The sequence below is a fragment of the Tamandua tetradactyla genome, chromosome 13 (genome assembly GCF_023851605.1).
Source record: "Tamandua tetradactyla isolate mTamTet1 chromosome 13, mTamTet1.pri, whole genome shotgun sequence".
Classification (NCBI taxonomy): domain Eukaryota; kingdom Metazoa; phylum Chordata; class Mammalia; order Pilosa; family Myrmecophagidae; genus Tamandua; species Tamandua tetradactyla.
In genome coordinates this window covers 71727326-71750862 of record NC_135339.1, presented here as the reverse complement: position 1 = coordinate 71750862, position 23537 = coordinate 71727326, and the positions used below count along the sequence as shown (strand labels likewise).

Here is a 23537-nt window from a genome sequence, read left to right as displayed (position 1 = left end):
TTTTTCTCCTAAATTCTTGCTGCTCTTCCATTCTACTCCCCCTCACCATTTTTCCTTTGTAATATTTAGCTGCCATTCTTGTTGCTGGAGTTTAGCTCTCTGCCCTGCATCTGTGGGAGAAATTGTGTTTTGTCAGTTTGGTGCTTGTTTCCAACTGTATGCTCTCAGGGCCATGTACTGAGACGAAAGCAGAGGGCAAAAAGGTTTGCATATAGGTAAGATCCCAGGTGAATGTGACATTTTTTTCAAATGGTGAATGTGACATTCACATTGAAAAAAATGTCACATTCACCACTTGCCAGCTACTTGACCTCAGGCATATAATCTCAAATTCCTAAGTGGTAGTTCAACTCTGGGTATCCGTTTTCCCATCTGCAAAAAGGGGATATCGACTACTAATAGGGCTATTGTCGGGATTAAATGACTTAGTAGATATAAAAGGCTTTTAAAGCATGTCTGACACCTATTAAAGCTCATCATATTAGTTGCGCTTCTTCTTGTTGTTATTGCAGTTATAAAGATGGATGAGGGCAAACATTCTCTTTAAAGAGATTTAAGAATAGCTAAGTCATACTCACACATGCTAACACGAACTGGAAAGTGGTAAATGTCATGGAAAAATACTTAATTAGCACTGTCCAGGGAAAATATAATGTGATCCACATATGTGATTTTAAATGTTCTCATAGCCACATCAAAAAGGGTAAAAGAAACAGATGAAATTTATTTTAATATATTTTATTTACCCTATGTCCAAAATACTCCCAACATACCAATATAAAAAATTATTGAGATAGTTTGCATTCCTTTCTTTTATTAAGTTTTTAGAATACCAGTGTGTATTTTATAATTACAGAACATTTCAGTGTGGATGTGAACTTTTCATTGGAAATACTTTATCTGTATTTGGATTTCATAAATTGTACAGTTAAAAAAGTGGGCTCACATACTTAAAAGTTTTTCAATAACTGAAACTTAAGTATCAGTTTAAAAATTTATATTTAAATTGATTAAAATGAAAAAAAATTCAGTTCCTCAGTCACTCACATTAGCCAAATTTCAAGTGCTCAGTAGCCACCTGTGACTCGTGGTTATTGTAATGGATAGTGCAGATTTAGAGAGGGAATATGTTAATCTGGCAGAATCAAGGACAGCTTCTTGGAGTAAGTGGAAGTTGAATTGAAATGTATACAGGTAGAATTTGGATGTTTGGAAATAGAGAGGAAGTATAAGATATGCCATGACCAAGAAAATGTGAATAAACTTCAAGAAAAAAGTAAAAGTAGGGACCTGGTCATGGAGGCACTTGGACTGCCAGAATCCTGAGCTTAGGTATCATGGTGATATGATCAGAAAGTGCCCAATATGAAGAAGGGAGACGCTAGGAACTGGGAAATCTGCTAGGAGGCCATTGGGGTAAAGAGAACTTGAATTTGGGGGCTGGTATTAGGCACAGAGAAAAAGGGAAGGAATCAGAGGAGAAACAGCAGAACCTGAATCAATTGTGGATTTTGCAGGTGTTGGCACAGGGGATTGGGAAATACAGAACCTGAGTGTGTTTGTGCTACCATCAACAGAAAGAGACCAGAAATCTTGCTTTCCTTGTTTCAGTTCCTGTATGGAGGGAAGGGATGTGGTTGGGGTGATACTATTATTAAGTGGGACTCTGGGTCTTTGCTGGGATTGCAAGAATAATGAGGAACGGTTGGTTTTGGGTGTGACCTGCCATGGCAGCCTCCATAGTAATAGAGAGGCTGCTGTTTTGTGCAACTCTTGCTCCTAATTGTTTCATTTTCAGGATAGGTTGACGGTTGATTGACTTGCTTCCATGGGTGGGGAAAGAAGAGTGTTGGAAAAGTGAAGGAGAACCTTGAGTTCTGTCCTTTGTGTACTTTCCAAAAATACAAACATACACCCATGTAAACTGTTCCCTGTTGGAGAGAAAATGTACCCCAAATGTGTAATTATGCAATATCTTGACACTTTGATGGTTTGCTTCTTTCTATCCTCTGTAACCCTTAGGTCTTAAACTTAAACAAAGGTTGTGTTGTTAATGAGTTTGGGCCGAGGAGAACTTTCATAGTGAATAGTTTTCTATTCTCTGATAATCTGGATGCACTCGTATACTATCTAAGCCACACATTGGGATTTGTGGACACTTCTTCCCCCAAACCAGGGGAATCATTGGTTGCAACCAGAGGTGTGCTAGCATTGTCTTTTAGAAATCCTAATTCCTCATTTTCTCCATCCCTAAGGCACCATTTTCTGCTTTGGGGCTTGGCTTAGTCAAAGGCTCATTTTCTGTCAGGGATGACTCTGCCAATTTGAATTTTTGGCTGTGTGTATGGTTCCTTTTTGTGGAAGACATGAATCAGATTTTCCTAGACTTGGACCCTAACTCCCACTCCTCCTGGAGTTGGATTCCTGTTTTATTTTGTATTTCTTAGGCAGGCTGTCTCCTGGGGTGGGGGAGTGATTTTTACCCTATAGTGCTTTATTTTGTGTGTGTTTCACACAGTGCTTTTATCCATTGTGTTAGAGTTATGCTGACTGTGCTAATGTATCTCAAGGCTTCAGGGGCCTGTACTGTGGAGGTTTATTTCTTGTGCATGTAGCAGTCCAGAGTGGGTGTACCTGGTTGGTGGAGGGCTCTCTTCCATGAAATGGAAAAGTGATTCAGGGATCCAGGCTCTTTTTATCTTCAGGGATCAACATTCCAGCTGGTGGAAGGGGAAGAAGGATGGAGAGGGCACACCCTTTTATTTTTTTTTTTTTGACATGCCCATTTTTAACTGTCCTGGCCCAGATATCGATTCCTACCCACATTCCTTGGGTGAGTACTAAGTCACATGACTCCTCCTAGATGTAAGAGAGACTAGGAAATGGAGTTCTGAGTGGACAGGACTTTTAGTGACTGTTCTACATTCAGGAAGGGGCATGAATCATTGGACAGCTGTCTGTTTTTTTCCACATACCTTGTCTTGTTTTCATTTAAGAGAGAAGAAAACTTCCTAGGGCTGAGAATTGCCTTAATATTTTTGGAAATATGGGAGTTGGTTCCCATTGACAACTGTAACTTCCTTAGAACAACTGATTACCGATTTGTTTTCATTTTTGTTGACAACCTCATGTGTCTGAGGCACTGCACCAGGCTCATTTTATGGGGTTCAAGGGGAAAAGTGTCACCCTAGCATGGGCTCTGATAATTTTAGTCACCCTCATGTTGGCACTCGATGATCAGCCCTATTTGCCATCGTGATGACTTTGTTTAAAACCCAGCTCTGGTCATGTCACCACCCTTCTCTTGAACATTTAGCATCTTTCTAGAACCCGCAGCATTAATTCAAACCTGTTTGTGTGATGTTTGGGGTCCTTGATCACTGGACTTCAGATTGCCTTTCCAGACATGTATGTTGCCATTTGTTTTCTTGAATATCTTCTCCCTGCGCTTAGGCTGATCAGCTTTCTACTTCTCACAGGCCTCTTGCCTTCTCTTTCTGGATCTTCTCATACCTTTCCCTTTTGTGGGATGGGCCTCCCACTCCTCCTCACCTATCCATGGTGCCCCAGGTGTCCTCACCTCTGAGCTTGGCCTGATAGATTCAAGGCTGATCTGAGCTTCTTTGACTCTATAGCAAATGCCATACTGCTTAGTCAATATAATTTATGTGGCTGTTTACTAGAGCTAATATTTCACAGATAACTTTATTTTGCTGGCCAGATTGTCTGTTCTGTGAAGGAATTTTCTTAAGTTTTTTACTGAGCCCAGCTCAGTGCCTGGTACACAGTAATAAGCACTGCAGTTCATTGACTGCTTAGCATGTGCTGACTGCTTTATGTCACACTGCAGCCCTCCTGGGTGAGCATTATCTTCTCCGTTTTAGAGACAAGGCAGTTGAACCCAAAGTTACTAAACTAGTAAGTGGGGGAATCAGGCTTGCAAATAGATCTGACTCCTAGGGCTTGGAGGAACTTATTACATTGTTGATGAAGGTAGAGGTAAATGTGGGGTATGCTTGTGTTCTCTGTTCCCTCAGAGTTTATAATCTGAGTGTGCAGACTAGAAAGAATTAGTCTCTGTACAAATTACAAGAGGCGCTTGTCAGTGTGGCCAGGATATATATATATTATTTTCATTTTTAGATAATTTTATTTGCACATCATACAGTCCAACATAAGTAAATAGACATGCCTTCATCACCATAATTTATATGAAGACATTTCCTTTTCTTCTACATAGAATCCATACTCCTGCCACTTGTTGACATTCAGTTTTGGCAGAATGCCTTGTTACAGGACACGGGCTTTTGAAAGTCAGACCTGCGTTTGGATCTCAGCTCTTCCAGCACTGCTGTCAGGATTAGAATTAGAGAGAATGAAAACAGTGACTGGCAGCTAGTAGATGGTCACCCCACGGATAAATGCCGACAGGGATGGTCCTGTAAAAACAGTGATGCAGAAGGTCTCTTTGAGCTGGAGTGGGTCAGAAAGCTTCATGGAAGAGGGTACTTTTGAGCTGAAATTTGAGAGATGACTAAATTTGTCTTGTAGTTTACAAATGTGCTTTATCTGGCTGTGTAATATTTAAAATTTGTAGCTTCTTCTGAAATAGTGAAGATTGGTAATGTGGAGCCCACTTCCAGCATAATAGGAAACAGCTGAGTAGGAGCTACACTCTTTCAAAAAGACATCCCCTTGTCTGCTTTTCTCAGTTTATCTGCCTGTACCCTGAAATATTTGAATTTAAAACCCCAATTGTAATCCCTTCTGTTTCTTTTCGGTTGGATAATGTGTTAGTTTCCTCTTGCTGCTATAACAGATTGCCACAAATTTAGTGACTTAATGCAAATTTATTATCTTCAGTTCTGGATGTTAGAAGTCTAAAACGGGTTGGCAGGACTATGTTTCTTCTGGAGGCTGTAAGGGAAAATTGGTTTCCTTTTCTTTTCTAGCTTTTAGAGGTCACCCACTTTCTTTGGCTCATGGCCCCATCTTCCATCTTCAAAGAGATGGCTCAGATTTTAACTAGGTAGAGGGGAAAAGGTTCATCTCTCCTGTTTGTTCACAAATATTGGTTGATGACCTCTGTGTCACCTGTGCTATGTATAGGGACGTGACAAACAAGACAGACAAACACTCTGATATCATGGAACTTATATCTAGATGAGAACAAAATGTAAAAAGCTCATTAATAAGACACATCTTGAAAACTATGTTGTACTGAGAGTTAAAAGTAGCTGGGTAGCTACTTTAGCTTGGCAGCCAGGGCATGTTTCACTGTGGAGGTGGCATATAAGCTGAAATCTATTGATGAGAAGAAACTAGCCACGATCAAAGAAATTTTTATAGGCACAGGAAAGTTTTATAGGCACCTTGTAGGACTGGGTTCGGGGTTTGAATTTTGTTTGAAATAAGATGTGAAGCAGTTGGAAGGTTTTAAGGAGGACTACTGTGATCTAATACATGTACATTTTGAAAAGCTCATTCTGATGTATGTGAAGAGTAGTTTGTCGGGGCAGGAATGAAGGCAGTGGATACCATTGTCCAGGTGAGAGATGATGAAGGCCCGAGATAGATAATAGAGGTAGAGGGGAGTGGAGGTTTTGTAAAGCCAACGACTGTGTCTTTCTCTCTTTTTCCTAGTGTGCTTTGGCTTTGGCTTATTTTAGCCCTATTGCTGTTCTCTGGGGTGAATGTTCCTGGGCTTTGCCAGCTTCATGGTTGGGAGGCACAGACCCAGTGGTTGTCTGGCTTCTTCTTAACCTGTCAGTGTGGAAGTGAGACCATGGCCAGCTTTGGTCAGTGATGTCTTTGAATACTTAGGTCATGTCTGGACATTCTTACCCCAGACGTTGTCTCAGTGCCAAACCAAACATGTCCACCTGCTGCTAATTCTACCTCCCTTTGGAGTAACCCTCCTCCTGCCTTCACTGATAGGCCACTCTAGGTTAACTCTAGGGTTCCCTGTCCCTCCTCTCAGGCTTGCCCACATATGGGTGGGGCATTCCTAGAGATCTGTGTCCCCAGGTGGTACAGTCCATTATCTACATTGCGTTCTCCTGGTATTGTCATCCCAAGCTAGTGGAAGCACTTTGTTGGTTGAGAGTGCTTCCCTCCATGTATTGTACACAGTGATTTTTTTTGCATGGGCAGACACCAGATATCGAACCTAGGTCTCCAGCATGGTAGGCAAGAATTCTGCCACTGAGCTACTGCCACACTGCCCTGTACGCAGTGACTTTTAGCACAAGAATTATTTTTGTTAGCTTAGTTTTCCCAGCCTTAGATGCATTTTTACCATTCAGAATGAAGAAATTGATAATATCTCTTTCATTACATTTGTGCAGCATTCTCAGGTTTCTTGTGAGTTTTAAAAAACATTAACTTACTTGTTCCTTATAACAGTCCTAGAAGAGTTCTAGACTTTAAAATTTTTTTTAAGTTATGCAGCCAGTAGTTATAGAATTAATAACAAATGAGGATTCTGCAATTCATCAGTGATGCTGGTAGCTATTTCTTTCTATTTCCCTAGTGCTATCTCTTCAATGATCTTTTATGTTTTGAGGATAAAACATGGCATTAAGTAATCTAAAATGACCCAATTTTAAAGGTGAGGAAATCGAGGTGTAGAGAGGTGAAATGACTTATTACAGACTTCACAGCTATACATGTGCTAAAAGGCAGGTATGGCCCCAGAGCTCCTTCATTCTGTCTGTGGTGCTCTCTGCTGGCCTTCTGGCATCTCCCTGGTAGCAGGTCTCTGGCGCTGCTTTGAGGGTTAGAGCTGAAACTGTGATTGCAGCTGCCTTGGTGAAAGGGGCAGTTTTTGTTTACAGAGCAGGAAGTGCAACATGGACTTGTTCAGGTCCTCCCTAGCCTTAACCAGGACAGTGGGAACCTCAGATCCTGCTGTCCCCTCTAATTGGATTCTTTCTTTTTCATTTTTCTTTTCTTTTTTTTTTTTTTTTTTATGTATGGCACTTAAATGTAAACCTTAGGTTTGCCCAATCCCTGAAACTCCAGTCTTGGTTCTTTATCTCAGCACGATGATCTAGTCTCTGCCCTCCTGGAGTCTGCAGTGTGGAAAAGGAGGCTGCAGCTGTACACACCTACCAGAACAATGCAAGACAGCATTAGCATGTTAGCAAAGAAGGTGGTTGAGCCATCAGGAAGATGTGAGTTGAATTTAGGAGCTAGTAGAACTTTTGAGTTTGTTTAGAAAGGATATTTTTAACAAGAAAAATCTGTCTAGAAAGAGGGCTAGAATTTGTAGCCTTGAAGGTATAACTGTGGTGTTGCCCTGCATCGTATAGAACTCAGTCTCTCTTGATTTATGGATTTCTTATCCTGTTACCCATCTGTTCTAGTTTGCAAGCTGCCGGAAGGAGATATACCAGAAATGGAACAGCTTTTAAAAAGGGGGATTTAATAGTTGCAAGTTGATAGTTCTGAGGCCATGAGAATGTCCAAATTAAGGTAATTCTATAAAGTGTCTGAATAAAGGCACCAACAAGAGGTTACCTTCACTCAAGAAAGATCAATGAAGTTTAGGGTTTCTCTCTCAACTGGAAAGGCACATGGTGATCATGACAACATCTGCTAAGTTTCTCTCCAGGCTTCTTGTTTCATGAAGCTTCCTCCAGGGGAGCTTCCTTCTTAATCTCCAAAGTTCTCTGGCTACCTGGGCTCTTGTGGTTCTCTTGGCTCTAAAGATTTGTACAAGATGTTTCCTCTTTTAAAGGATTCCAGTAAACTAATTCTTCTAGTTTGCTAGCTGCTGTAATGCAACACACCAGAGATGGATTGGCTTTTAATAAAAGGGAAATTATTTCATTAAAAATGTGTAGTTCTTCAGAGAAAAGGAAACTTTCAATTGAGGTTCTTTGTTATGTGGGAAGGCACAGGGTGATCTCTGCTGGCCTTCTCTTCAGGCCTCTGGGTTCCAACAACTTTCCCTGGGGTGATTCCTTTCTGCATCTCCAAAGGCCTGGGCTGGGCTATGAGTGCTCAGATGAGGTATGCTGAGCTGCTTTTGCTGTTCTATGTCGAGCTCTCTCATTTAAGCTTCCAGCCAGTTAAATCAAACATTCCTTGCAGCAGGCACACTTCGTAGCTGACTGCAGATGTAATCAGTAACAGATGAGGGTCACATGCCATTGGCTCATGCCCACAGCAATAGACTAGTGTCCTAGTTAGGCACCTTCGCCTGCCCAAGTTGACACCTGAACCTAACTACCGTGCTAATCAAGACCCACCTGGAATGGGTGGAACCACGTCTTCTAATCAAAGGTTAATACACACAATTGGGTGTGTCATATTTCTATGGAGATAATCTGATCAAGTTTCCAACCTACAGTACTGAATAGGGATTAAAAGAAATGGCTGCCTCCACAAGATGGATCAGGATTAAAATGTGGCTTCGCTAGGCTACATAATCCTTTCAAACTAGCACACTGTCATATTAGAGTTTAAGAACGTTTTGCGTTGAGGCAAAGTGCTTTATATAAAATATTCTAGAAATAGAAGAGAAGATCTGAATTCAATTAAGGTGTTTAAGAAGGCTGTAGTTTTTCAATGGGCTATGTTGTGTAATAGATGAACTTTTCTAAGATAATTTGAAACTCTCATATTGCTTCTGTCTTAGGAAGATGTGACATGGTACTCCTTGTCTAATCCACAAAAAACCTTCAGATCAACCATAGTGCAATCTGATTACAGTGCTGGTGGCTTTGGCCTTCATTCTAGGCCCTGGGACAAGAGAAAGAGCCTCTTTTAGGTCAAATCTGAACACAGACCTTGGTATTCAAAGGGCTCCCTTCACATTTCTCTCTGCAGGGCCTTCTGTTCCTAGTGGTTCTGTCCCATGGGGTGCTTTGACCCCTGGGCATTGTCTGCTAATGTTGGGAGAATTGTACCCTATCCTGATCTCCCATTCCCTTCCTACCTGATCTCAGAACAAATAATTTATCCTACCAAAAACTGTTATCTAGAGTGCATGGGTGGTTCAGTGGTAGAATGCTTGCCTTCCATGTGGGAGACCCACATTTGATTCCTGGACCATGCACCCCCCCACCCCCGAAAAAAACCAAAAACTGTTATCTGGAAGCCTTCTGAAGAGGTAAGAATTAAAACAAAATGAGAGCTTGTTAGCCTTCTATTTGGTGAATTTCAGATAGAGAAATACAGTTAAAGAAAAGATGGAGACATTATGAGGGAAAAGATTGAGACATTATTTCGCTACCAGATAGGCAGTGAAAATGTCTTAAGCTATTCCTCCATTTCAGTATTTCTTTTCTTTCCTTCCAACCTTCCAAATCCACAGATTCTTTAAAGCTTAATATTTATTTATTTATTTTTTATATACGGCTGCAGGATGTAGAGGGAGTTGCCACATTATAATCCACTCACGTTTGAGGGCTGGAAGGGCCTTATCAACTCCAGCCCAGGTCTCTCCTTGATATGATGAGCAAATTGAGATGCAGAGAATGCTATATCTTGTTTAGGGAGAACCAGCAGGGTGGAAGCAAGTAAGGGCTAGAGTCCAGGTTCCCTGATCCCTATTCCACCTATGTTTTCCTGCATCACACTGACTATCTTAAAAATGCCTTGGAGTTCTTGTCAGTAACCCCCTCCCCATCCTAAGCATCACTTAACTGTGCTGGGTCCTTTGGCTCAGTGGAAATCTGGTGGAAGGAACAGTGGCTCTGTTTGAATCAGATCTGGCTTCAGATTCTGGCCAAGCCTTTGGGAAATTTTAAGATTCTGTCTTTGAATCTTAGTTTTCTCTTTTGTTATTGGTCTTATCCTGCAGAATCGTATGGAGATGAGAGAGAGTGTCATGGGGGCAACATGGCATAGGGCTTCAGAGCCAAGACTCTGGAATTCACTGCTGGATTTGAATCATGCTTCTCCTACTTCTGCCTATGTGACTTTGGGCCAAGTTCCTTAAACTCTCTGTGCCCCACTGGCTATTACCAGAGGTTGCACACCTTGCCTTGTCTTCTTTGTCCAGGAATGAGAATTTCTTTCTTCAGTCCCCAACCCTCTTCCATTTAGAGGCAAGAGACTTGATATTACCAAACTGATGATGTGGTTTTGGGCATAATGCTTTATTTTGCTGATAACTTTTGGGTTGGAGGAAGCATTTCTACTTGATCCCTAACGGGAAAGGACAGAGTCTGCGTGGGAGAGATTGGAGATGCTACCTTGGAGGGGGACACAAACAGGAAATTTGGAAACAAGCTAATGTCTACAGAGACTTAAGTTAGAGAGTTATTGGTACTTAAAACAGAAGTCTATCCCTACTTTTCAGAAAAATAACAGATGCTCAAATGTCAGTGGCAAGGAAGGGAGAAGTCTATTAGTTTTTTGTGTAAGATCTCAGTGAGGAAAGAACAGGTTTTTGTCTCTTTTCCTTGACTTGCTTCATTCTCCAAATGAAGAAATACAGAGAACAGCTCTTTCAGCCCTTAATTAGAGTCTCCTGCAATGTGCACTCATTAAAAAAAAGTTGTATTTTCAGCTACACTGTTGGCTCCTTGAGGGCAGGTAATAAGGAGTCCACGATGTTATTATTCCTCATTGGGCTGAGCCCAGATCTGAGCGTGGAAAGCAGTGTGCACATGTCTGATTGAGGTCAGTTCATTGTCGTCTTTGTTTTCCAGAGTGAGTACATTGCTCCCTGTGACTGCCGGCGGGCCTTCATCTCTGGATTCGATGGTTCTGCGGGTGAGTCATCAATTCTGTCTCTGTTCTTGCTGTACCTTTGTTCGCTTCCCCAAAATAATTAGACTAGGTTTCAGCTTGTGATACATAACCAAAAAGAAAATGCAAACCAGATGTTCTCCACTGGCCTCTGCAGAAAGGATATGAGTTCCCAAAATCTCCCAGCTTCCTAAGGTCAACTTTTATGACCCTGTTTTCCTTTCTATGCTTTTGCTTTTAAATTAAAAAAAAAAATTTTACATAAAATTTAAAAAAAGTTGTTTATTGAATTTAACTTAGATACAGAACTATGTATCAAACTGAATATACCTGAGTAACTAGTACCCCAAATAAAAGATGAGGCATTAATAGCACCCCACAACCCTCTGCCTTAGCTTTTACATCCATCCTGTATAGTTCCTTAAGTGCTTGGCTTTTGGTTTTCCGATTTTCATTTTAGACTTAAATAACAAGGTTTTATGTTAAGCCACATTGGTGCCCTGCCCTAACTTTTTCCAAAACTATTGTGCATTTTAGTTTTAGGGCTCTAGCCCTGCCTCAGGCTTCTATCACTTTAGCTAGTGAGATTTGGCGGAGGCTGCTCTCTTCTTGCAGTTAGTACACTGCTTCCTTTGGGTGTAAGGGTTTGTGTTTGTTGGCACATTGTGATTGGTTTTGGCTGACGCCTCTGCTGAAAGTCCCCAATTCTACCAAGCCTATGGGAACTGAGGGCATTAGAAGGAGAAGGCACAGATTCCTTGCTGTTCACCTCTGAGTCACTGAACGTCCATAGGGTCTGTTAAGTCTCTTTCTGGGAAAGATGAAACACCTCCCTTAGGGTTTCTAGTGGACCAGAAAAATGGCTTGAGCACCAAGCAGGAGCTATTCTCACTCAGTCTTATTGATCATGAGCCCATGTGGCCATAGATCCACAATCCTGTTTTGTTGGCCTTGACTCGCCTGGTGCAAGTTGGGCCCATTCTGTGCAGGGACAAGTGTCCAGGCAGCATGAGGCTGAGAATTGTTTTATTCAGGGTTTGATTGACAACTGATTCTCCTTGGCATCTTCCTCCTGTTTGGAGGTTTCCCTGGAGTCCAGGGCCCATCTGCCCTCAAAACAGAGTGCCTGCTTGATACCACTTTGTATGGCTTCTGGATAGTTATCAGAAACCTTTATTTTTTCCGTTGCTTCCTTGTCCTAGGCACGGCCATCATCACAGAAGAGCATGCAGGCATGTGGACCGATGGGCGCTACTTTCTCCAGGCTGCCAAGCAGATGGACAGCAACTGGACACTCATGAAGATGGGTGGGTGGAGGCACATGCAGCCCAACCTTAGATAGCTAATTCTGGGACTCTGGAGTTCCTCAGGGTTCCTGGATCTTAACCCTTTTTGGGGGTCATGGACCCTTTCGATAATAGAGAGAAAACTGAGAAAATGTCATGCTTATACATATATACCATTGCATATTCAAACAATTTGGAGGATCCTGGTTCAGGATACTCATTTGATTGACAGGAAAGTAAGGGCCAGAGAGGACAATTGATTTACTGCAGATCACATAGTTGCCATGCATTTGACTTGTGCACTGGGAGCTTTTCCACTACTCTTTGTTGCCTGATTTGAGTGAGCTAAAGGCAAGGGGCCACTTGTGACAGAACCTAGGAAGTCCCTCCTTGGAACTCTCTCTGAGGGATCCTGAACTCACTTCTGGCAACTCAGCTTTGGAGAAAGAGCAGTGTGCAGGGCAAAAGAGTGTGGGTCCTGAACTTTCTCGGGCAAATTACTTTTCAGTACTTCAGTTTTCTTATCTGTAAAATGGGAAAATAATATTACATAAAGTTGTGAGGATTGAATGAAATAATATGTGAAAGGCATATAGCTCAGTGTCTTCTTTAATAAGTACATAATTGTGTACGTATGCATGTATATTCTACTTTTTTCATTTAACTTTGTACTATGCATATTTTCCATGTAATTAAAATAGACATTAGAAACTTGGTTTTGGTGGCTATACAAAGGCCAAATTTTGAACCTAGGGAACAGAAGATAAGGAAGGAGAAATAAGGTTATGCTGCCAGGGCCATGTGAAGAAGAGAAGATAAAGCAAAATATTTAATATATCTGATTTGTTGTAAAAAGTAATGAGGATAGCAAGCTGTCAGCAGACTCATAATTCAGGAAACACAGGGCTGGACCATGATACTGGAATCCAGATGACCAGCAGATGAAGAATTTGTGTGTGCACTCATGAATGCATATAGTTGGGTTGTTTGTTTTAGAGAGGAATTATTTAACATTTTGGCCTGCCAGTGGATTTATTTTAAATTTCTGTTTATGAAAAATCTTTTTACATTTTTGGGATTATAAAAGCACCAAAGCTAAGATTGACTGTTGCTGTAGTTATTTTCTCTCAACCTCTCTCTCACTCATACAAACATGCAGGCATTTGGGACTGTTATAAAGGGATAGACCAGTGGCTTTTAAATTTTTTTGACTGCATCTCACCATTAATGGAGCATGCACCCTCAATATATGTGTGTTTGTGCATTATATCCGTGTCTATCTGTATTTAAAATATTAGTGAAGATTAATTTCTTATTTTTTTTTTTTAAGAAAATAAATACAAAAAGAAGCTCTGATACTTTTGTCTTGTACCCCATTGGATCATCTTGCATACCCCTCGGGTGTGGGGAACCCCTCTCTGGGGCTCAGAGACTCAAGCTGTTAGTTTTATTAGTGCTTTGGGGGTCAAGAGTTTCAGAGGAGGCAATGCTGCCTGTTTACTCCCCAGAGTAGGCATGTGGCAGCCTGGAGGGTGGGAGTGAAGGTGGGGATGAATGTGAGTCCTCTGTTCCAAGCCCCTCTCTGGTTTGCTGTCTTTTTCCCTAAACCCACCTTTCTGGAATGACTTTGGTGTAGGTGGCTTTGGTGCATTTGGTTGGCCAGCAAGTGATTCATCCATGGGGTTTTGCCAAAGATCTGCCTTTTAGGAGATGACAAGACTTCATCCTGTGAAAGTTATATAGGGGCACTAAAAGAAACTGCACTGATAGTGGCTTGTTTGACAGTTTGAAAATAAAAAGGAAAGAATCAAATACCAAAATAAAAACACGGTGACTGTCAGCTTCTAGGCAGTTTTTTAGAACTGGGATTCATGAACTAATTTCCTTATAAACTTTTGACTTTCACTTCTGTGGTTATGTGGTTATTAGTGGTCAGTAGAAAAAATAGTTAAGGTATCTACTGTGTTTAGAATATATGAACTTTCATTATAAATATACATATATTTTTACCAAGGTGTTAATTGTTTGGTAAAAATCTGATTAAAGAGTACATTCCAAACATAGAATATATTGGCTTAGATTAGAGGAAAACTGAAGTATAAGAATAATTTTAGTTCCTTTTTGATGATTACTTAGTTTCCTGTGACTAGTTTCTCAGAAACAGAAAGGACCATTTAAACTTGGGAATTGAAAAGCCCATGGAGTTATGTTCAAGACAACGATGGGGTGGGGGTGGGTTGAATCCTGTGTGTTCTTGTAATCTGAAAAGATTATTTTGCTGCCAAGACATGTACATCGTCCTCCAGTAAGAGGCCTGGTGTTGGGGGCAGGGGCCTTCTCTCCAGGGGCCTACCCCTTCTAGATGAGGGGATCTAGGTGTGCATTGTTCTGCTCACGGATGTGTGATGTGAGGGAGGCTCTCAGCTTCCATCCTTCACCACATCACCACCAGAGTTCTCAACAACTTACCAGTAATGGCCAAGTGACCAAAGGATGTTGAGGTGACCTTCATGATGATGCCATGTGCTTATGTTGAAACAATCTCCAGGGTGACATTTTTATCCAGGGTGGAATGAAAAGCATGCTTTTTTGTTGTTTTTGTCTCACCCTTCTCTTTTACTTTCTTTATATAACATGTTACACTTCTCCATCTTTCTGCAGCATTCTAGGATTGAGGGAGGTTCAGATTTTCTAAGTCCTGCCAATCTACCTTAAAGAAGGTGCTTAATAAGACTGTTCTATCATGATGATGGTACTTGGGCCCACTGAAAATTGTTTCTTATGAGTTCTTCCCTCCTTAGGGCTGAAGGACACACCCACTCAGGAAGATTGGCTGGTGAGTGTACTTCCTGAAGGATCCAGGGTTGGTGTGGACCCACTGATCATTCCTACAGGTGAGTGAATTTGGTCCCTTGCAGCTTGGGTAAGGAAGTGAGTTCTAGACGCTTTTCCCCTCCTCTTTGTTTATTTGTGGGATATGTGGAGCATTTGGGGGCTCAGCATAATATGATACCACGATAAAGATCAAAGAGAGAAGAAAGAGTTCTGGGAGGGAGGCGGGGGAGGGCCATGATGAGGTAGACATCCTTCATCCTGCACACCTAGCGGTGGGCCACATGGAGGTGCCAGGCTCTCAAGGCCCTGCCCCCTGCCTTGGCTGAAATGGATATTAGTTCATGGCTGTGCCACGTATGTCTTCCCAGATTACTGGAAGAAAATGGCCAAAGTCCTTAGAAGTGCTGGCCACCACCTCATTGCTGTCAAGGAGAACCTCGTGGACAAAATCTGGGCAAATCGTCCTGAGCGCCCATGCAAGCACCTCCTCACACTGGGCCTGGATTATACAGGTCAGAACCCTGACTGTGCCCACAGGGCCCCTGCCCCTGTCCCTGCCATTGTTTCCCTTCTAGGCCTCTGAACCAAAGTTGAACTTGAGCTGATGGGAGGATTTCTTCCACCCTGGCCAGAGAAGCATTTAATGAGAAGAGGAACTGTATTTGTTGTAACTCATTTTGGCTCATTTTTTTCTTGCTGAACTCTTCTGGCAGCTCTGTGGGTGCTGTGGGTATAGTGAGTTCTTTACCACTTGGTTTCTGGCTGCCACTCTATTGTGTCTGATATTAGACTCAGAGGCAGAGGTTTCTAGTTTTCATTTCATTTTTTAAGGCTACCATTTAAGTTTACCTTCCTACCCACTCCCATCTTTTGCCCTCTGCTTTAGAGGTTTTAGGATGTGGCTGAGTTTCTTTAGCCAGTGTGATAGTGGTGGGTGAGGAGCAAGTTCTGTGAACCTTTTGTGAAGATGAAATTGGATTTAGAAAACACTGAAGAGTGCAGAGGGAGAGGGCTAGAGGGTGGGGCTGCAGGGGAGGGAGCTTTGCTCTAGAGACAAAAAAGAGAGGTGGGTGGGGATGTCTGTGGAATACAGGCAGATTGCCCAAAGAGATCCTGAGAAGGAAGTCTTACAGCCTTAAACAACCTTCCCCAGATGATCTTCAAAGCTGTCTTTGGTTGTGGGGGCAGCTCCCATCTTGCTTTCCTGGGCAACACCCTCATTGGAGTAGATTGCACATTGGGGATGATGAGTCTAGTGAATGGCTCAGGGTCAGCTGAACATTTCCCAGCCATGTGTTTTGAATATTTTACTGAAGCAGAGACTCTGACCTATTCCTTGTTGGAGAGTGAGAGCTAATGTTGCTGGCAGAACTTTTGTTCAGAAAACATTTAGTGCCTCTTATGTGAAGACACTATACTAAGTGCTGGGTGAATAAGACAAATGCTGATCCTATTCATAGGTGGCTACAGCCTGATTTCAAATGCCCATTTCATTGTGGGGTGGTGGTGGTGATGAGGTGAGCTCATTGAGGACCATAGGTTAATACTGAGGAGCATTAGGAAGGCCAAGGCTGTGTCTGACTGGGCAAGGGTAACTTGGAAATGATAGTCATAGCTAATCAGACCACAGGGAATTCCCAGGTGGTAGCACTGAATGGAGTATCTCAACCCACTCAACCCAAAGATATATTGATGGGTGATATTCCCCTGCCCTCTAAGACTGGGTGAGTTTTGCTGTGGTGTGTTCTTGTAAGTTCCTGAATTTTGCCTCTTGCATATGTCTTTATATAGTAGTGTAATTAATTGTCCATTTTCCCTTTTAGGGTATAAACCCAATGAGGCAGGGACTGGGTCTAGCTCAGAACTCTAACTGCAGTGGCTTGCATAGGGCAGACAACCAAAGACAGCTTTGAAGATCATCTGGGGAAGGTTGTTTAAGGCTGTAAGACTTCCTTCTCAGATACTGCCTAGACATTTGTTGGCTGAACTAATGAATTTTGTTGGTGAGGCCATCAGGTCTTACCACAGCCAAATGTCTTGGACAGAGGCACACCTTCTGTGTAGGTCTTGAATCCAGGTCTCTTACCTGCTCAGGCAACACACCTTCTATAAGATGTAATGCTAGTTAAGAATGCTTGGGATGGTTTCTTTCACCTGGCTCCCACAGGTTCCCAGGACCAGAGCTGGGGTTGCAAGCATGTTTGTTTATTGCAGGCATCTCCTGGAAGGACAAAGTTGCAGACCTTCGGTTGAAAATGGCTGAGAGGAACGTCGTATGGTTTGTGGTCACTGCCCTGGATGAGATTGCGTGTGAGTGCTATGGTTTCACAGTCTGGATGTTACCTGATCTCTCCTTTGATTCTATGGGACTCTTGTGCTCATGACATTCAGCTTTCTGAGTGGTCAGGGAACAAGCAAAAGATTGTGTTGTCAAATGGGCACAAGAGATACAAAGTAGGATGAAGGAGAAAGGATCCAGGGAGCTGGGGTGGGGTGTGGGGGTGGAGGAGAATGTATCCTTGCCAAGACCAGGAGCAGTTTTGCAGCAAGCAGCTGATGTCCACCTCTGGCTAGTGTCTTCAGGACGGGCATCTCTGAGGAAGAGCATTCTCTTTGAACATTTCATGTCTGTTGCCCTTCTATAGGCATAGAAGTGGAATCATAGGAGATATGATTTATACTTTTCGTGTAGTTTCCCAAGATCTTTACAGTGAGAATGTTCTAGAGAGCATTTTTTTTTTTTACCTCAGAAAACTGAAAGTTCCTGACCAAGCCTTCTGACACATTGGCAATTTCTCAATCTTCAGACTTTGAACTGCCCTCCTGCAACTGTTCAGTACCTTCTATTATCTTTTAGAACTGGAAGAAATCTGGTTGAGCCCTCCTGTCTGTTTCAGTTTCCTGACTGGATTTGTCCCAGGGCAACTGAGAGGAGGCACTGTCTTATCTTTTTACTTTCCCACTAGAGAAAAAGGCCCATCTTATTAATGTCCGTTTAACATATAAAGCTAATTTTTCCTCCTCTTTATAACAAAACACATTCTCATTGTGGAAAACCTGGAAAATGTAGAGGAAGTAAAAGAAGAAAGTAGGAAGAAGAAAGAAGAAAAAAATCATCCATAATCCTGCTACCCGGATACTCAGTGTTAATATTCTATACATATATAATTTTATAGCTTTGTTTTTTTAATGTATCATTATACCATAAGCATATAGAAGCATAACTTCAAATGATTAATTATTCTATTATATAGTTACCATAATTTACTTAACCATATCCTTAAAGGTGGCCTTTTGGGTTATTTCCATTTCCCACAATTTTATTCATATGATGCCATCAGAATGTTGGTGCATACAGCCATGTCTTTGTTTCTGATAATTTTTTTCTTCCCATTTTCTGTTTGGCTTTTTGGGCTAGTATTATGAGGTAAAGGAAATGTGCACGGTAAGGCTTTTGTCCTATCTTGCTGTTTACCTGCAGAAAGGTTGTATAGAAGTACATGCTCATCTTGTCATACACTTGCCAGCCCTGTATGTTATCATTTTAAAAAATGTGCTAGTATGATAAGTAAAAAAGTGTTGCCTCATTGCTTCACTTTGAAAGCCATAATTTTAAAATTGTGCTAAAGATAGTTCATTTTAACATAGGGTCTTTTTGCACTCTGAACCTCAGTAGAACAAGCTTTAGGGAACTGGAGCTCTTGGACCCGAGCTGCATTCTCTGCTAATGCCCGCCCCTCTCACCCCCAACCCCCATTTTGCTGGCTCAAGGCTGGTTCTTCGCCCTGCAGACTGGACCCAGGGGCGAGCCAGAGGCTCTGGTTTCATTCATGGCCCACAGCCCTGCTGACTCACTGCTTTTCTTTTTGCTTCTAAGAGAAGGCCCGCCCCTGTGGGGCTGAGTTGACCCTTATAGAGAGGGCCTCATTTGGCTTCTCTTGTGGGTGAGTCTCAGTTTTTCTACTCTAGGTCGTTTGCCTCTGAAGGGAAAAGAAATGATTATATATATTTTTTCCACTGTGCTGTATTCCTTCCCCTTTATTTAGGAGCCCAGAGGTTTTTCTGATGCAAGACCAGGTATGGCACGTCACCACCAGGCAGGCCAGTTCAACTCTTTGTTTGGTGGGTTATTCTGCTTTCTGACTAATGATTCCTTCCATCTCCTGGGGACAGTGCTGTGGAGGCATTAGAAACAGTTCTGGTGCCATCATGTGGCAGACATAAGCAACTGCGGCACGGAGGTGAAACCAGGAACAAGATGGTTTCTGAGAAATGCCACAGAATCTTTTTTTAAAACAGTTTAAAATTGTGAAATATAACATATATACAAAAAAGCAATACATTTCAAAGTACATTACAATGAGTAGTTAAAGAACAGATTTCAGAGTTTGGTCTGGGTTATAGTCCCACAATTTTAGGTTTTTCCTTGTAACTACTCTAAGACACTGGAGGCTAAAAGCGATATCCATATAATGATTCAGCAGTCATACTCATTTGTTAAATCCCATCTTCTCTGTTATAACTTCTCCTTCTCCTTTGATCCTTCTCCCAGTCATTGGGGTATTTGGGCTATGCTCATTCTAACTTTTTCAAGTTGGAAAGGGTTGTCGATGATACAGGGTAGGGACATGGAACTAGTTGATTTTCTTAGAGAGCTGGTCCTCTGGGTTTCAGGACTCATCTGGCCTAGGAATCATCTGGAGGTTGTAGGTTTTTGGGAAGTAATCTTCATGTGTTCAACTTTTGTAGAATCTCAGATAGAGCCCTAGGTGTTCTTTAGGGTTAACAGGGATGGTTGGTTGGGGTTTGGCAAACTGTGGTAGTTAGTAATATCTAGCTGAAGCTTGTCGAAGAGTAGCCTCCAGAATAGCCTCTCGACTCTCTATTTGAACTCTCTTAGCCACTGGTACCTTATTTTATTGCATTTCTTTTCTCCCTTTTGGTCAGGAAGGCATTGTTAATCCCACTGTACCAGGACCAGTTTGATCCCTGGGAATCAAATCTCACTTTGCCAGGGAGTTTTCACCCCTGGATGTTATGTCCAATGTAGTGGGGACAGTAATAAGCTTCCTTGAAGAGTTGAACTTAGAGGCCACATCTGGGCAACAAAAGAGGTTTTATGGAAGTAACTCTTAGGCATAGCTATAGGTAGGCTTAGCTTCTCCACTTTAGAAATAAGCTTCATAAGAGCAAGCCTCAAGATCAAGGACTTGGCCTATGATTTGGGAGTCTCTAATGTTTGAAATAGTATCAGGAATTTCCCCAGTGGTAAAGCTTAACAGTTCCATATTTTTTCTTCAGTCCCTCAAGAGATTTTTGCCAATATTTTAAAATTATCTGCCCAATATGCTCTGGGATGTATCCAGGTATTAAGCTATTAATACCTATTCTATTAAGCTCTATAGAATTACAAGTATTCCTATCCTGGACTCCATGTGTTTGGGTTATTTAAATGGTCTATCCAGACAGGTTAGATTATGTGCTACAGAAAATTTAGGTTTTCGACAAAATAAACCTTTCTTCCTTCAGTCTCATACAGTAGTGGAAGTAATGCTGCAGAATCTTTTGAATCCTTCCATGGCAGCTGAACTCCAAACAGGTGCTCTTCTCTCTCCATACACCAAGCGCTTTAAAATCCCAAATCAGGCAGGGACTTTGATTTTATTTATTTATTTATTTATTATTTTTATTTTATTTTATTTTTTTATTAATTAACAGAAAAAAGAAATTAACCCAACATTTAGAAATCATACCATTCTACATATGCAATCAGTAATTCTTAACATCATCACATAGATGCATGATCATCGTTTCTTAGTACATTTGCATCGGTTTAGAAGAACTAGCAACACAACAGAAAAAGATATAGAATGTTAATATAGAGAAAAAAAATAAAAGTAATAATAATAGTAAAAAAAAAAACCTATAGCTCAGATGCAGCTTCATTCAGTGTTTTAACATGATTACTTTACAATTAGGTAGTATTGTGCTGTCCATTTTTGAGTTTTTGTATCTAGTACTGTTGCACAGTCTGTATCCCTTCAGCTCCAATTAACCATTATCTTACCCTGTTTCTAACTCCTGCTGGACTCTGTTACCAATGACATATTCCAAGTTTATTCTCGAATGTCGGTTCACATCAGTGGGACCATACAGTATTTGTCCTTTAGTTTTTGGCTAGACTCACTCAGCATAATGTTCTCTAGGTCCATCCATGTTATTACATGCTTCATAAGTTTATCCTGCCTTAAAGCTGCATAATATTCCATCATATGTATATACCACAGTTTGTTTAGCCACTCGTCTGTTGATGGACATTTTGGCTGTTTCCATCTCTTTGCAATTGTAAATAACGCTGCTATAAACATTGGTGTGCAAATGTCCATTTGTGTCTTTGCCCTTAAGTCCTTTGAGTAGATACCCAGCAATGGTATTGCTGGGTCGTATGGCAATTCTATATTCAGCTTTCTGAGGAACCGCCAAACTGCCTTCCACAGTGATTGCACCATTTGACATTCCCACCAACAGTGGATAAGTGTGCCTCTTTCTCTGCATCCTCTCCAGCACTTGTCATTTTCTGTTTTGTTGATAATGGCCATTCTGGTGGGTGTGAGATGATATCTCATTGTGGTTTTGATTTGCATTTCTCTAATGTCCAGGGACATTGAGCATCTCTTCATGTGCCTTTTGGCCATTTGTATTTCCTTTTCTGATAGGTGTCTGTTCAAGTCTTTTTCCCATTTTGTAATTGGGTTGGCTGTCTTTTTGTTGTTGTTGAGTTGAACAATCTCTTTATAAATTCTGGATACTAGACCTTTATCTGATATGTCATTTCCAAATATTGTCTCCCATTGTGTAGGCTGTCTTTCTACTTTCTTGATGAAGTTCTTTGATGCACAAAAGTGTTTAATTTTGAGGAGCTCCCATTTATTTATTTCCTTCTTCAGTGCTCTTGTTTTAGGTTTAAGGTCCATAAAACCGCCTCCAATTGTAAGTTTCATAAGATATCTCCCAACATTTTCCTCTAACTGTTTTATGGTCTTAGACCTAATGTTTAGATCTTTGATCCATTTTGAGTTAACTTTTGTATAGGGTGTGAGATATGGGTCTTCTTTCATTCTTTTGCATATGGATATCCAGTTCTCTAGGCACCATTTATTGAAGAGACTGTTCTGTCCCAGGTGAGTAGGCTTGACTGATTTTTTTTTTTCTCCCTTTTTAGGGCTGTTCAATCTCCGAGGATCAGATGTGGAGCACAATCCAGTATTTTTCTCCTATGCAATCATAGGACTAGAGACGATCATGTGAGTGTGTCCCCACAGCCCCTTGGAGACCCAGCATCCCTTTTCTAGCCAGGATCTACCCGAGGTTCACTGTGATGCTTTTCTCTTGCCTGTTTTGACTCTTCCTTCTTATTTTCCTTAACAGTAGGCTCTTATTTATATCTGCCTCTCTTTTAGCACCCCAAAAGTAATTTGAAATCTTCTATGAAAGAATCTATAGTACTATAAGATTAAAATAAATTAATAGGCAAGAATATCAGCCAGAGTGAGGTTGTGCAATAATTCCTAGTGTAAGGTGTTGTTCAGACCACAAATTTCATTCCAAGCTCTCTAGCAGCCAATGTAAAGAGGTATACAGTTTCAGCCATACAATTCTGGGTCCATAATACAGAAACCCCCCCTGAGCTGAGCCTTATCAGATTGGCAGTATATGTTTCTAAAGCATTGCTTGTGGCTTTCCCATCAACGTTCTCCTGTTTGGATGGCTTTCTTCATTCTGACTATACATTTGTTGAGTACCTGCTATATGCCAGGGGTTTCAAGCAGATGTTGGGTGCTATAGTGTTGAACAGGACAGATTGGGTCTCAGGTTAGGGTTGGGGAGGTGAGGGTCTCCTTGGGGATTTAGGCACATAGCAGGTACTGAATTGTTGGTGGGATAGGTACAGGTGTTATAAGAGGGGCCTAATCTATACTTGGGGGCCAGAGAAGATTTCTGGGGAAAGTGATATAGAAGCAGAAACTAAGATGAATATGAGTTAGTGGGGTGGGTAGGGGTGGGAAGTGTGTGTGTGTATGTGTGTGTGTGTGTGTGTGTGTGTGTGTGTAAACAGTGATCCAGGCAGAGGGAGCAGCATTTCAGAGGCTCTGGGCAGGAAAGAGCACAGTACATATGGAAGGCCTCAAGTGTTTCAGTGTGGTTGGTCCAGAGTGTGGGGCCAGAAGGCATGCAGGGACCACATCAAGATGGGCCTTGGGGACCATTGAAGAAATTTGGAGAGAGAGCCACATGATAAGACTTGAAAATTATAAAGGACTTTAGGGTTGTGAAAAATAGGATGGATGGGCAGAACTTAGGAGGCTCTAGCATTAAACCAGGGGGTGGTGCATATAGATAAAGGTGGACAGATTAGATGCAGATTTAGGCTACAGAGCCAGAAATCTCAATGATTTGAGGAAGGAGGACATTAAGGAGGACAATGCCCAGGTTCTTAGTGTGGGGAATTGGGTGGGTGGGATAACATGCACAGGGACAGGGAACACGGCTTTGGGGAGCAGGATATGGGAAAGGACTTAGAGGAAGAAAAAGTGGCTTGGTTTTGAGTGCCAGGAGATAGAGACGTGTATGTGCGTGCACACATGTGTGTGTGTCTCCATGTACTTGCTTGCTCATATATGTGCCCTCTTTTTCTGTCATCCTGTTCTGGCC

General features: G+C 41.6%; 1 protein-coding gene across 8 annotated transcripts in view; it reads left to right on the top strand.

The window, feature by feature from the left end:
* Positions 1–23537, top strand: part of XPNPEP1 (X-prolyl aminopeptidase 1) — a 63237-nt gene that overhangs the window by 21758 nt on the left and 17942 nt on the right. For all 8 annotated transcript variants that reach the window (XR_013161736.1, XM_077125976.1, XM_077125974.1 and 5 more), the window contains 6 exons: positions 10665–10728; positions 11907–12011; positions 14792–14884; positions 15194–15337; positions 17040–17135; positions 22048–22129. Coding sequence is in view for 7 of the 8 variants with exons in the window: in XM_077125974.1 (XP_076982089.1) it covers positions 10665–10728; positions 11907–12011; positions 14792–14884; positions 15194–15337; positions 17040–17135; positions 22048–22129 (584 nt within the window). In the remaining variant the exon portion in view is untranslated. The remainder of the gene's footprint in view (positions 1–10664; positions 10729–11906; positions 12012–14791; positions 14885–15193; positions 15338–17039; positions 17136–22047; positions 22130–23537) is intronic.